The 15,664-nt window shown below is 38.5% G+C and overlaps 1 protein-coding gene across 1 annotated transcript in view; it reads left to right on the top strand.

The window, feature by feature from the left end:
* CDK14 (cyclin dependent kinase 14) overlaps positions 1-3,179 on the top strand; it is a gene marked incomplete at both ends in the record, with an annotated part of 254,136 nt that extends 250,957 nt beyond the window's left edge. The window contains one exon of the mRNA XM_080339518.1: positions 3,064-3,179. Coding sequence (XP_080195644.1) covers positions 3,064-3,179 — 116 coding nt within the window. The remainder of the gene's footprint in view (positions 1-3,063) is intronic.
* Positions 3,180-15,664: the final 12,485 nt, after the last annotated feature.

Genomic DNA, 15,664 nt, shown 5'->3' with positions numbered 1-15,664 from the left:
TTATCTTTTCCAACCTTGCCAGCCATCGTAGTCACATTTTGAGCTGGTTCTGTGGCCTGGCTGCCCAAGTGTTCTACTCCCAACTCTGCTCTGAAGAGCACTCTCCCTTTTGCAGAATATGAATGTTAAAATCAAACTAGCACCATTAGTTTTTGTCCATCACTGGCTCTGTTGTAGAATGTGTCCTTGCTCTGCAAGAAGAGTCCCAGTTTCTTCTTCTGCCTTGCTAATCCACCAGTCAGTTTGGTGACTGTAGTACTTTAAAAAACTGAAAATGCAGAAGACGTGGAATAAATTATGGCTGCTGCTGAAAGTCTGCCTTTGCTGGAACTGATGCAAAGAGATTCACTTCTTCGAGACTAATGAAACATCAAGAATGCCAGTTCATTTATCCTTTTTTCCACTAAATGGAAAACAAAAATCACTCTGCAGTGGTGACATCTCAATCCTTCTAACTGTGTGATTTAGTCTAGCCAGGATTTTGAATTCTGAATTCTGCAGTAGTACTTTTCTGTTAATATGGACTTATTACCCACTTGCCACTTAGTTTATCAGTCAGTGGCTAAATCCAGTTCTATCAGTGAAGTAAATGCCTACACATTATCACTCTGCAGCAGGCTGCCAACAGAGACAGTCTTGTCCTAGTCATTAACAAGCACAATGTATGCAGAACACCAGAGGGGAATTAAAACCACAAAAAATACCTCAGGGTGGTATTTTTAATATGAGAATTTAATTTGTAATTTCACAGATTAAGAATTTTGGCTGCATTAATCCTTTTATCAGCTCACAGCAGGTTATTTGCAGAAGCATAACCATAAGGCGATATTCATTGGCAGAAACACGTCTTTGCATAACGTTAAACATCAGGAGCAGTGAAACCTTTTGAAGGGGGGAGAATAAAGATGAAAAATCATTATATTTTAAAGCAAGGTTCTTCTAAATGCCTCCAGTAAAATTTTGAGTTACAGAAAGACTATTTCTGTGTCTAGTAGATAATCATTATGAAGCATAAATCCAGATGCAAGAAAGGACAATCCTAGTATCAAATACTACAATCGTTTCTATTTAGTATGATTTGGATATACTTGTAAACATATTTACAAAACAAAGAAGTCATATACTTTGGAGAGTTGGGAAAATGTTTACTGTGTAGCCAAATTACCAATTTTTGTGATTCTGGTTTTCTGGGCTAATATTTTGCTTTGGGAAGGACTTGCTATTGATAGTTAATTAAATGTAGGTATAAATACATTGAGACTTTATGCACAACAGGACTATGTGTACAGACAAAATCTGCTGCCTCCTAATCAAGACAGTAATGTGACTTTACAAATCTCTGATGTATTTATCATGGACTATGTTTCGGGATTTAGCATTAAAAGCCAGGAAAAGACTCCCAGGTGTGAAGGAAGAAAGAGAGAGAGGGGAAAAATAAAAAGTAAAATTATTTTTCCATCAGAAAATATTGTTTCTTTGAAATGTCAGTATTTCACAGAAGTATGCTGTCTCTGTCTTTGCAAAAGTCAAAAAGAAGTGTTTCACTTTCTCTTCTTGTTCTGACTTTAGTACTATGTATGTATAATCTATGTAATAGTTTACAGGATAACATTTTGATCTTGTGTTTTATTCTAAAAATATGTGCAAAATGAGTTTACGTGAGAAGCAGAATTTTGATTTCTGATTCAGTTTGCTTTCCAGTCAAGGCATCATTTCAACTGAATTAGAAATTCAGTTTCCAGATGAGCTCTGTCTACCATCTAGGCACTTTCAGTTTTTAAAAATATTACATTAAAAAGGTAAGAGTTGTGCAATTCTGCTAAAAAAAATATTGTCTGGGAATACAATACAGTTGATAAAGAAACACAGCCTTCATTCATCTCAGACCTGGGCAGTAATTGTCAGATTAACTGTTTTTACTAAATATGTGTACTTGTTATTTTCTATTGGCAAAACACACACAAACACACACACACACAAAGAAAACAAACGAACAAAAAACGCCACAAATCATTCCTTCTCCTTTTCTGCTTTGATATTTGAGAGCTCATGTTGATTAATTTGCATAGAATATATGCTGCTCATAATGTATATTATCCAGGACAGTGGAATATCAAATGCAAGTTGAGATGTCAAAAAATACAGTGGGAAGATCTTGTGCATAAAACAATAGCTGGGTCTTTTAAATGCATTCACTTTTACAAATAAAAGAGTAACTCCAAAATCTTAACATCTATTCTAGTTGTTATTGTGAAAACTAGGAAAACTGTTCTAGCCCTCATCAGTTCTTTAAACAGTTTATTACCATTTCCTCATGCAATCATGCAGTGACAGCTCTCCAAGAATATTTTTGTATGGACATTTGTTTTCAGAAGGTATTAGAAGTCAGTGATTTTTCCCCACCAGGCATCCTAAGTAAAAATTATTTTTGTATCATCAGTGTGTGAGTCCTTAACCATTTTCAGTTTGATCTCTGTGATTATTATCATCATATTTACTAATAATTATGTGGAAATCTTCAAAGTTTTTTTAGCTCATGCAAAAGGAGGTTGTTTTATGTAAAAGCTTTTTGAGTTGTTCATGTATTTTTATCAAGCCTAGTTAATTTAATAGTTAATAAAATGAAGTAAAACAAAATATCTCAGCTCAACTAGCACCAGGATTTTGGAGATGTAATATGTGATGTCACTGAAAAACCTTGCTGCATTTCTTCACTTTCTTACTTATTTCTAAATGCTGCCAGAAAGGAAATTTTAAAACGGAAAATATGAACTATATAGCAGTGTAAGGACAAGCAAGCACACATACACACACCCTGGAAATAGTCTTGTCTTTCAGATGGATGCAACTGAGAATGTTTGCATTGTACATCTTCTATCATAATGAATGCAGGTTCTTTCCATTTGGAATTTTACAGTGCTTACTTGCATGAAGAGGTAGTGTTGTAAAAGCTGTATGTATTTACTCAGTGTTGTGTTTGCCATATATGCTAACTAGTTATTTTTAAGTTGCTACTTTTGTGGAAAAAATGGAAATTTCTAAACTGACGCTCTCTTTTTGCAGTGTCTTCTATTTTTACTGTTCCGAATGTAAGATTACAGCCAGAGACTGGAGAAAGCATGAGAGTCTTTGGAAAAAACAATAGTTATGGCAAAGGTGTATCAAACAGCAAACATTGAAGAGTACCCATGTTCACAACAGGTAATGCAGGTAAGACATGATTATTGGAAGGTATATCTTTGAAAATACTGTTTACTTCAGATCTCTTCAGAGAAACAAAATATAAAATTCAGCTACATGTTTATTTAATTGCTTATGTTCAAGCAGATAATCTGTTTTTGCAGTATAGGTGGTCAATATGAGGAGTGTAAGTTCCTGGCCTTGTAGGCAGGATCAGTGTCACTGACAGGTTGAAAATATTGCAGAAGTTGGTGCCAGCAGATTAAACACTAGATTGCCTTTGATTTGGCCTAATTTTTTTCCCCTCTGGTAAGATATGGTGAGATAAAATATCTCTTGCCAGTCCTGTTGTTAAACTTTGGGGCAAGGACTAAAAATGATTCTTTTAGTAGGTTTGGTAGCCATGATAGCAGAAGCACGTTCTTGATAAAGACAGAGGTATTGTCGTGTTAATCAATTTGATCTATACCACTGGATTTACTAGATCCGGTTTTGTTCTTGGATAATTTTCATTCAATACCCTGTCTTTTTAACCCTAGTTATTCAGCAGTGAAATAGTGTGTAATATGACTTCAGATATTCTAACAGCAGAACAGAACCTGGGATGGGCAGGCAAGTAGAGAGGCTACTTGCTAGTTTGAAGTAAGGGAGTGGTGGTTATTATATCATAAAATCATAGAATGGTTTGGGGTGGAAGGGACCTTCAAAGGTCATCTACTCCAGCCCCACTGATATATCACAGCATTAACTCTCTCCTGCCCGTATGCACCACACCAGTGTTTGTTCAGTGGGATTTACCGCTTGACAGACTCTTTCAGATTAGCAGTGTTCCCTGATAGAGCTGTTTTGCCTATTATGCTTCTCTAAATAGTTTCAGACTCACAGTGTTTCACAAAATACCCAAAGTGCAGATTCATTTCATTCAAAAACTTAGGTCTGCCTGTTTTTTTTTAAAGTCACGATGGCTTTTTCATGTTGAGTCCATTATACCAGCTTTTTATGTAAGTTCTAGGAGCTGAGAGAAATGCACATGCTGCTCAAATGTAGTCTCAAAAATAGTTTATATTCTCATGAAGTGTATCTCTACAGTATCAGATATAACTTTTCCTAACGAATTATATTCAGTTTTACTGTTGTATGTTCATGTTCAATTTTTGTAATGTTACAGAGGTTCTTTGCCTGACAGGCAGCAACTACTGAAAAACAGAAATGAATTGATTTAGGTCTTGACAGCCTGCCCCAATTTTCGCACATGCTTTTTGCCAACAAACCATTTAAGATTTTCTAATGTCAGAAATGAGGCTGCCTCAGAGCAGTCTGTTTACATCTTTATTGACAAGCTAATCCCCACTTTTTCCTGAGGCTGTGTCCCTGCAGACATCTCTTCAACCTTGTCTGTTCTAACGTGACATATCATCCATCTAAAGTAAATTTAGAATATACCCATCTGTGCTAAAGACCTTTTGTGCGGAAGCTTATGTACAGAATCTCATTTCTCATGTACAGAATCTCCTTTCTGTTGCTTCCAAACAAATGTAATTTTTCATTTATACAATATGCAGAAGAAAGTTTGTATTTGCAAACAAACATGCAAAGTAGCACAAAAGAGAACCTTTTGATCATTCTTACTGAGTGTCTATATAAGCAGATACAGATGACTTCTTAAAATTCTATATGCAAGCAGAGAGCAGAGCCATGTGTACCCTTGACATACATTGCAGTACTGTTGTGGCTACTCAGCAACAGCTTTAATACAGAATAGCACCTTTCCTTGTGTAAGAACTGGAGGCACATAACAAATATTAAGTTGTGACATATACATTATTGATTACAATTTTCTATCCAGCTTGGGATTTTGTTGTGTTGGGTGCTTACAATGCAATAAAAGATCAGCTCCCGGTTGTAGTATTTGACTTATAATATAGGGAGCAGCAGATAATACTGGAAGAGTAATAGTACCAAACAGAAGCCCTCTTACTTGTAGAGCACGGAGATGAAACTGGAATAGCAGGGGAGGCAGAAGAAATGTGGACATGAAGCCTGGACCTGGGTGAGGAATTGTTAGGATGGGTGGAAACCTTTAAAGAGATGAGACCACCAAGCAAGAGGAAGCAAAAGTCAGTGTGGAGGGTGAAAGGAGTTGGAAGAAAAGACTGCACTTATGATAATGTGAAAAAGAGGTCTGGTGAAGGCTTAATCTGAATAGCAGGTGGCTGTGATTTTACGCAGTAGAGCAGTGACTGGCAAGTAGGATGTTCAATTAGTAAAATGGATGAGTTAGGAGATGAGTCAGTTATTCTAGCAGAAGACTAGAGTTGCAATAAGCAGGGTAGTAGCATTAAGAAAGCAGTATTTATTATGAGATATTCAGTTAAAGTCTCCATTCGCAAGGCTCAGCGAAGCAAAAAGATTCATGAAAAGGCAGAAAAATTACAGTAACTCTCCAGCACCATGAAGTTAACAGGTAAGTGAGACAAATAGAGGGATGGAAGCAAACCGTACAAGCTGTGAAAATATCGGCAAGCATGTTCAGATAACATCACAGATAGTGGGGATAAAGGAAAATTGAAAGGTGCCAATATTGCAAGGAAATAGATCAGATTATGGGGGGAAAAAAAAAAAAAAAGGCCAGAGGCAAACAAACACTTATAGCTTGTCTTCTGGACAAGGTGGGTACATACATGTTTTACCCATCATCTTGAATTGACTTTGTGCATATATAGAGGTGGTAATGAAGTTAAGAAGGGATGGAATTTTGAAGTATTTCAGTATTCACCAGGAAGCCGTGAAAGATAAATATTTGTAGATAGTTGCTCTCTAAATCCCTGACATATTTATGGAGAGGAATTGTTCTGTTTTTAAAATATATTCTATCTATTTCTATACATGTGTATGTTGTAAAGGAATTTATTAGAAGACACACACAAAAAACCTCAACAAGGAAACATCTTCAGCCACCTCCAGACCCTTGATGGTGTTGAAGGAAATTCTAGTGTTATTTCATGTGCCTGGTCTTTCCTTCCAAGTGTTTCTAATTTCCTTTTTTCCAGGGGTAGAATATGAAGTAAAATATAAAGTGCCAACAAATAAACTGTGATAGTTGAAGAAATTATCACCTCCTGCTGTTCCCTCCACACACTTCCCAGAAGTTACTGCCCTAATAGCGCACCCACCGATTTAAATCCACCTCTCTTTAGGATCTGGAAAGAAAAAGCACTGGGCTTTGCCCAGGAGTAGCTGAGACACAGGGGAGTATCATCATCTGCCAACTTTGGAAGCAGCAATTTCTGACAGATTGTTGAAGGAGAGAAGCTAAAGGCAGTAACTTTGTAAATGGCTCCATCATCATTTGTTAGAGCTCATCTGCTGCTCTCAGAAATAGTTGTGGGGAACAGCTGAAGAAACTGGTGCATTGCATCCCTGAGAATGTCTACTGTCTTTGAGACCTGGTTGTGCTTCAGCTGCCTGTCTGCAGCATAGCTGCTTACAAATCCCCAAAACTCCCTGAAACAGCAGTAACCTAGGACATGTTTCTGAAAACCTAGATAATCCTTGTCAGACACGGACTACTAATAGGGTCTTTGTGGACTACACTGTGTCATTGTCATGGGCTCCAAGAGAGAGACAACACGTTATTTCAGTGCCCATGGGGAAGGAGCTGACATTTGGAGTTACCAAGGTCAATCCTGAGACTGCTCCTTACTGGAGAAAATTAGCAAATACCTGGTAATGAGCTCCGTTTTACACAGAAGAATCTATCAGCAGTGAATTACATGCGGCCTTTGGGGGAGAAAGAAAAGAAATCTTTTGGCCACAGCCAAGCATCCTTAAAGCTTTGCGATAAAGCAAAACATGTTTATTTTGTGCCTGATGGTTTTCACGGGTATCTTTTTCTTCCCCATGGGCCGGAAGCATCTCTGTGGAAGCATTCCCCATCTCTACACATATTGTTGAGATATATTGTATACTGTGTTCACCCATCTCTACAGATACTGTTTTATGGAGACGAAAACAGAGGAAACTCTAGAGCTGTGTTTTCCATTGGCCAGTGGAATATACAGCTAGAGCTTGTTCCTCTCTAGAGAAGAATGAGTCAAATTTTAATTTAAAAGACAAGGCATTACCTGATACCAGATAGCACGCAATGTTTTCTTGTGGTGATTTATAATCCCTGGTTCCCATTGGTGGACCAGCGACAGGAGATGTGTTTCTGGCCTATTGTCTGCTTCCCAGAGCCGACAGGGACAGCTTCATTCAGGATGGTAACACCATATGCTTTTAAAGTATTTAACCTGTATTACCATAATGAGATCGCCTGGCTTTCTAAATCTCTTTGACAATTCACTGGAGCAAAACAAAAAGTGGTCTTTATTTGTATTGCTTCACCACATGCACATGCATCTGAGCAATCCTGAATTTCACTGTCAGGATGCTGAATTCTTTCTTCTGTGTCCATTTAAGCCAGCAGCTGTCAGTCAAAGGGACGATGGCGCCATTCGGGTCAGCTCAGCTGTGTAAAACAGAATAGAGTTGAAGAGGTGACCATTACCACTATAATGGCAAAAAAGTGCTAGTTACTGGTTTGGTTGCTTCTGACCAGGGATGTTCAGCAGCACAGAGTTGTTATGTAAAATTACCTTTTCCTCATTCCTAACCAGAGGCGTGACTGTTGTTGCATCTCCATCCAAACAGCTTCATTTTTTTTTTTTTGTCATCCTCAGTTTTACATTTACAAATTGTGTGGAAGTGCCTCTTCTGCACTGCTGTGTGGGAACATAATTTTTGCCTGCTTTGCCCTAGTCAAGCTGCAGGGAAGCTGTAGTCCAGCAGTGTATGTTTCTAGCAGTCAGCAATGAAAAGTCATTCTTATTCACAACTCCCCTGCATTTCTCTGTCCTGGGTATCCCAGCATTGCTGAATCACCATGGAAAACCATATACTGTGCTTCTAAGTCTTCATCTTTCCAGCTTCAGGGGATAAAACTGTAGTAATTATAGTGGAAAAAGGCCTGATAAAAGAGAAATTCTGGACTGACTTACTTTGTGTCAGCCAGATTTTGTCATTGTTGATTTAATCAAAAGCTAAAAGTAGCCAGTAGTGCTTCATAGGTGTGAGATATTGAATTTCTGTGTAAATCTGGCTTGGGAGAGAAAAGCAGAGTTATGAAAGCACATCAGTTAACAGTTTCATTTTTTAAATGCACTTCTTTTTTTTAATAGATGGATTCAAATAGATGTGTACAAACAGTCATTGTGCTGCTGCAGTTGAAAAGTTGGAGGCCTAAACACTGAAGATGGGAGGTTTAAATTTCTCTTGCATCTTTTAGTGCCAGACAATGTCTATACATGAGTTTTGAGGGTCAGTTTAATTATTTAACTAATACTGGATTTGCATAAATTGGCTTTCATGAAAAGGCTAATAAGATGCAGTTGTGGTGGGCAGCTGAAAGCAATTTGGGTTTGAGTCCAGTAATGACAGTACTAAACACAGCTGAAATTGTAACATCAGTTTTGTAAAATGTGAAAGAAAACTGCAGGATTCAAGGTATTTTTTGGCTCTATAACACTTTTAGTGCCATTATTTTCCTATGTTAACAACATAATGGTTTTATGAGACTGCTCCAGCTGTGCTTGACTTAATATCAAGGAATAAGATCATCACATTGATAGAATATGCCCTAAATTTAACACACAAGGGAAAAGCTCCAGGCATTGGTCTACATTCTCCTCTTTATATCTAGGGATTTATTATCTTGCTTTTACTAGTCTAAAATGAGTTATGGACTGAATTTTGCCCCCTGTTCAGCTATAAAGAAAAGACCTCTGTATTCAGTAAACTGTGCAGAGGCTGAAATGGACTGAGGGGATAGCTGGCCAGTGCAAGGCTGTTTTCATATAAATCCCGCATCTACCTGAAGTGACATGCGGTGACTGAGGATGGAGAAGCCATCCCTAGAGAAGTCCATCATGTCCCCCAGTGTGCCACAGTGAAAGGAACCCACCACCTGATCAGACTTGAAAATGTGTTCAGTGATGTTCCTGTGTCAGTACTGCCATAACTCGCCTTGTCTGTTGTCATGTGAAATGCACCCTCACTCAATTGCACTTGTTATAAGTGGCAGAATATGTGGTCTCGTGCCTTTTATCATAGAACTCCTTGTTCAGAGCCAGTAACGTAATGCACAGAGGTGTGGAGGGTGAATCAGTGAAAGTCTCCTCACAGTCTCGCTAAGCCGGCTGAACACTTGTGCTGAGAGCCTGTCCCATCTGTAGACCAAAAGACCAGGACAGCAGCTATGCCTGGAAATAAGTGAGCATGAACAGGATTTCTACAATGATGGACAGGAGTCTAGGAGGAGAGGTAGTTTGGGAGTTTCTTTAGGGATGAAGGCAGAAGAGGAAAAGAAAGGATGCAGGACAGAAAGAGGAGGACTTTGCATTTATTATTACCTACTGTACTTGGTAGGACAAGTATTACAAACCTCCATGGCTAGGAGAGATTGATGTCTTCCTTGCAATTATATATTCCATATTATTGTGTGTGAAATTAGTGACTACATACTTCCTGGAATGGTTTTTTTTTAAGTTGCAATGTTTCGTGGCCAAATCTGCTGCAGAGCTAGCAAAAGAAAAGGAAGCATTACTGCTATTGCAGATGAACTTTTGTCGAGGGACAAAATATTTTCTTGTACCATTGCGTAGGCTGAAGCCTATTTTCAGTTCATTTCTAATGCATGGCAACTTGCCTTCAGCGCTGTGAAGATTCATTTAAAAATAATTTTTAGTGCAGAGGCTTTTAATTTAAGTTACTTAAGCTGTAGGGAAGATGGTATTTGCATGAATGCACGTGCTCAGTTGCAGGGCTGTTTATCTGTCTTCCCAGTTCTCAAATTTAGGAGACAGAAGGTGGAATCCTCTGTGCCATAAGTGCACTGTATTCTATTATTAATATTGGGAGATCAAGCAATTCCCACTAGATGGTCTTTGTGGTCCCTTGATGCTTTGAGAAGTGTCTACGCATGAAAGACCATTTAAGTTGCAGTGGGCTGATAGTCTGGGATGACATTTGAATGTGGAGAGGACAATGTATAAATGACAATGACTGGGGGGGAGGCAAAACGGGTCTAAACTCTCCATATTCTCCCATGGACAGTCACCTCTCCTTTAGGATTATTTCCTCACGTGACTCCTCAGTTAGGCTTTGTCTAGGAGGAAAAGTGGAACCACTGAAGGGGAGAAACTGAGGCTTCTAGACAAAGCAGAGGCTTCCAGTGCTGACACTCGGCCCGTAACCCAGAGAGACAGCAAAGCTAATGAGAGGCATCGCCTCTCGGGCATCATTTGCAGCTTTCAGAATTAACATGTTACTTTCAGCCAAATCATAAACAAAAAATAAATTTTAGTAATGCCGTATACCAGAATTGTTTCCGTGGAGAGCAAGCTTTGTGTTGCTATTTTGAGCCTGTAGTTTACATTGCCTGATTCTCCATGAAACAAAGAAACTAAACCAACCACTGCAAAATTGGCTCTGAAGGCAACAGCCATTAAAGTAAATGTGCACTGAATACTCCTAGTTGTGGGGAGATTCTTGCCTAAAAATGCAGCAATAGTTTACAACTCAGTTAATAAAAATACAGTAATCTGCCCCATAAGTCAGGGTGAGTATGGATGAGTTTCCAACATGGTCCTATTGTTACATTGCTATGAAAAGTCTAAGGAGGAAACCCCCCCAAAATTAGGATAAGATACTAAATTCTCCAATAAAAATATATAATATAGAAGAATAACACTGAAACAGTATCTTCAGATATTTTAAGAAGGAGAAATACTATTGGGTATTTCCATAATTTTGTGGTCTTGTTGTAAATTATTAATGTTGTTTTGGAGCATATATGTATTTTGAATTAGTAAGTAGGGGTGATCATTCTCTGCCATTAGTACCTAGCTATCAGTTCTGTACAGCATTTTCTGTAACTGTCTTTTGACATTAATGTGAGGACTAATTGTGCATTATATTTTCTCTCATGTATGTTGGAACAATACGGTCACAGCATGTAATATGGTATAAGCCTTTTTTTCCCTGAAATTTTTACTATATAAATGCTTTTAATGCTTCTCTTGTTTGGTATGTGCATTGCATGTGTATTAAAATCTAGTTAGTTTACAGTCCACCTGCTAGGTTTGATTAAGAACAAAACTAGTTATCTGAAGGCTAAGAAAATCTACATAATTAAATCTGTCCTTGTGTGCTTGAAAGATTCATCAGTAAGGAATCTGTCACATCATAAACCGAACAAAATCAAAACAACTGAGTCATTATCATGACGCTGCTTGGTTTCAGCCCACAAAGTCACATCTAGACTATGTAGATACTGTATTTGTTGTTTTATGTGTGCAGATACTTGTACATACAGAGGTGTAAATGCTGCCAGCATTTAGATTAGGTTAAAAATGCTATTTATGGCTTGCATCAACAACAAAAAAATATTCATAATCATCCCTAGGTGAAGACGCTCATTTAACGAGCTTACAGCTCCTAATTAATTCTGTAAAGAACGCCATTTGGCAGAGCAGAATTATGAGGTTTGCATATTGATGGTGGCAGGGAAAAGTATATCTGTTTTCTATTTATGTGGTAAAATTAACTTGTGTTCTCCAGAAAATGGCACATCTCGGAGGTATTGCTCTCAAAATGATCTCAAAGTGGAAAGAAATCAATAATTACAGCACCAGGCATTCAGTTCTGTCCTAATTTTCCCACCAGTTTTTCAAAGTTTCAGCTGCCTCCGAGACTCAAAGCGCTCTCATTAGGTCGCTGCAGAGGCTGCCTGCGTGCCTGCTCCATCACTCTCTCGCCAGCTTTCTCCCTTGCTCCCCCCATCTCGCTCTCCCTTTTTGTCCCCCTCCTGCCTTGGGAGTGACTGTGAAGATCATTTGCTGGCATGATTGGCAGGTTAGAGGATTCGATCAGATGAGTTCCTCTTAGTGCAGGTCAAAAAGGCTAGTTAGCAGGAGCTGTCGAAAAATGCCAGCAGCATTCGAAATGGGAAATGTCATGACTTCCAGGCAGGGGGTGCCACCTGGAACAGAGAGCCCCCAGCTCATTAGCAAGTTCCAGGATGCAAGCTTAACTGGAGGGAGCAGCGGAGGAAAGATAATACCCAATAGGGAAAATTATTGTGAAGTGGAATTGATTTCATGTATAATTTGTTTATCACTAGAGGGGACAAATGCTGTCCTCCTGACATGTGCGGAGGAGTGTGGACTATGAATGAAGCAATTTAGCATAATCTCCAGGTTGAGCTCTGGGTTTAAAGAATGCCAACTTCTTTCTTCCCAGCTGTGGAAATGATCAGGTCATGTTGTATTAATTAAACCTGACATACTCTCAAATGGTTTATCTGGGCAATTTTAGCAATTTAACAGAACGTGGTAGATATGAGCTGCATTCATTATTAACACAGTGCAGTGTTTTGTTTTCTGGATGCGGTGGAGCTGGGGTTTTTTTGCAAGCTGCTGTTGTGAAAGGACATGTTTCTGTTGCAAGATGAATTATAACACAGCTCATTTTTAATGCTTAGACTGCATAAAATCAGAATGCAATGCCAGTTGCAAGTTCATTTCCAGGAAACTCTACACACCCTTAGAAAGTGTGACTTTTAAAACAAATAAAGCATTTAGGTCTTGTGTATAAAATTTAATCTGAAATGAAGACTACAGGGTCTGCTGCCTGTCATGGACTTACGTAAAATATTAGCATTACAAAATGCTTACTCTTCTCTGAGACATTCTGCAGTGGTACAATTGCAGGCAAACTCTTGATCCCAGGCAGTTTAGCTAGCCCCTTGCTATTAATGTTGCTAACCATTAATTTGTTTCACTGGTCTGTATTTTCACATAAAAAGCATAGTGCATATGAGTAGAAATGAATTGCAAAGATTCCCCTCCACCCTCCCACCCCGCCATAGTTCTTTTCAGAAGTATTAAGAAAATAAGATGGGATCATGGTACCTTCCACAGTCTTTTATCGTGGTATCTTTGTGAGGCTTTGAGTCTGGCTCTGCTTCTCCTGAAGACAATGGAGAATGCCAGAGACTGCAATGGGAGCAGGGCTGACTCCCTTATCAAAACTAACATAGACACAACAATACCATCTCAGCCTGACTAAATGAGATTTAAAGGCTGCAAGCTGTTCCTGAAGAACTATTTTGAAAACCATATATCTTCTTGTTAAGGAATTTTGTCTTTTATATTTTAAACGTGTACTTCTCAGAAGTTTGCAGCTCATGCTTAAGCAGTCTCTTGGTTGAATGCTGAGGAATGTTTGCTTAGTGTTCGGATCTTTGATGATTTTTTTTCGTCTTTCATTTTCTTCCATCCATCAAAGTTTTAAAGTTGGTAATGTAGTAGCAAGGGTTTGCTTTATTGAGTAACCACAGGCTGCTGAATTTCCCTTTCTCCGCCTAATATGAATCAGAATCAGATTTTTTAAAAGGACTTTCGTAGTCAAAATATTTGTACAGAGACTTACAGATGAGTGTTTTCTGTTTTGTGTTTCCTATAAAAAGCTCAGCATTAGCAGTCTGCTAATTTGCCAAAAAGAAGAGTTACTAAAGCGCTGTAAACACAGGCATTCTTTAGCTTTCAGATAACTTTTTAGTGCAGAGTTCTTTCAGATAGGCACTGTGAATATTGGCTGCTATAGTCTGTGCTAGTGAATGCACAGGCTCAGTCCCTTGCAAAGTTCAATAAACAGAGCAGAATATCAGAATAAAAATGTCCTCTATGCAGATCCCATGTGAGAATTTTTCCCACCTTGGGTAGTTCTCCAGGTGCCCATCTACTATTTAAGTAAAAAATGGGAAACTAGTTTGAAAAGGTCAGAAGCTATTCACTACTCAGTGTCTGCTCTAGTGCTTTGTTTGGTGATATACATATAAATTATTTGAATAGAGTTTGAAAATTAGACTTCTATTCAGAAAAGAGAGCAAGCTCTCTGGGAAATCTCCAAATCTGTTAGCTCAATGGAATACAGACAAGGGCCAGTAAGCACTGGACAGACAGGCCAGTCTTTAGCCCTGAGTATACTGGAGGGACCTGTGGTGACTTTCACATCTGTCTGCATCTGGCAGCCTCTACTTGAACACGAGCAGAAGGGTATTTTGGCTGTGAAGTCAGGCAAGTGCAGTTAAGTCTTTCCTAGGACTGTGTGTGTCACAAGTTAGTGACCTGTGCGGTCCTAAGTTCATGACCAAAGAAGTTATCACCCAGAATTAGAAGAAGATAGTTGAACAACTAATATTTCCCACATATCCACATTTTCTGGCAAGTAAAAGAAACAGCCTGAAACAGAAGAAGAAACTTAACCATCACTCCTCTATTTCTTTTATTTTCACCAGACAACTTCTGTTTTTTCAAAACTGACTCAGTGTTCTCTTAGCTTCCAGGAACTTCATAATCTGAAAGAAGAATAGTAGCCAGGAGGAAATTAGTAAATACCACACTATACCTCAGACTTATTATTCCTGCAGTTGTTTGTCATTCTCTACCCAGAATAAATCCTGGTTTATTCCTTGACTCGCTAGTGAAGATCAGGCAGGAGCAGTTAGTGGGAGAATCGCATATTCATCATCTGCTTTGTACATCTTTGCTTTTCTCCCCCAAATTTCTGAGAAGTCACTGGAACTTGCTAGTGTGCATTCTATGAAGTGACCCATCTTTGTAAATCACTTGTCAGCTGAGAAGAAGCTCTGACGCATGGTCCATATTCCATGTCAGTGAATCTTTTTATTGTTTCTTGTGTGTAAGAACACTTGCTGAATTAATTGCCTGTGTCTCTTTTTGAGGGAGGTGGATGCACAGAGCATGTTGGGAAAATCCAGTGAGGCCTGAGGTCATCTAAACAGCTCTATGTAACATGAGCAGCTGCTGATGAAACATCATTCAATCAGCAATATTTCAACTTTCGTTTTATGTACTATATTTCAAATTAAATAGGGCAGTATAAAATAATCCACAAGCTGACTCTAGGACTGGGCCATGTCATTTTTCTAGTGTGTGTCTGTTGTCCTTGACTTTGATATCATTCACCTTTTAATCTTTTTTCCATCTGCATTGTTAACCATGGGCTGCAGTAAACTGAGATCTCTCTCTCTAAACGCTTTTCTAAGATTTTGCCTCACCACTTTTTTTTTTTTTTTTACTAAGTCCTACCCATACATTAAGTATCCCACAAGCTATTTACACATATTACTAAATCTTTATAGAGGTATGTTTAGATAGATTGAGGCACATTGACCTGACCCTGTCAAAATCCTTGACCGGGAACTCTATGCATAAGTCTCTATTTTGATTTTCTTAGCAGATGCAGCATTGCTTTTAGATCATTAAGCCTTGCCATATTTCCTCAGAGAACTTAAAAGCTGAGACTTTCAGAATTGTCAAGTCTTGGACTTGCTCTCTTGTGTAGGCTGTACTCATCACTC

The sequence above is a fragment of the Nesoenas mayeri genome (genome assembly GCF_963082525.1).
Source record: "Nesoenas mayeri genome assembly, chromosome: 2".
NCBI lineage: Eukaryota > Metazoa > Chordata > Aves > Columbiformes > Columbidae > Nesoenas > Nesoenas mayeri.
Note: the sequence above shows the minus strand (reverse complement) of the source record. Positions and strands in the feature narration are given on the sequence as shown.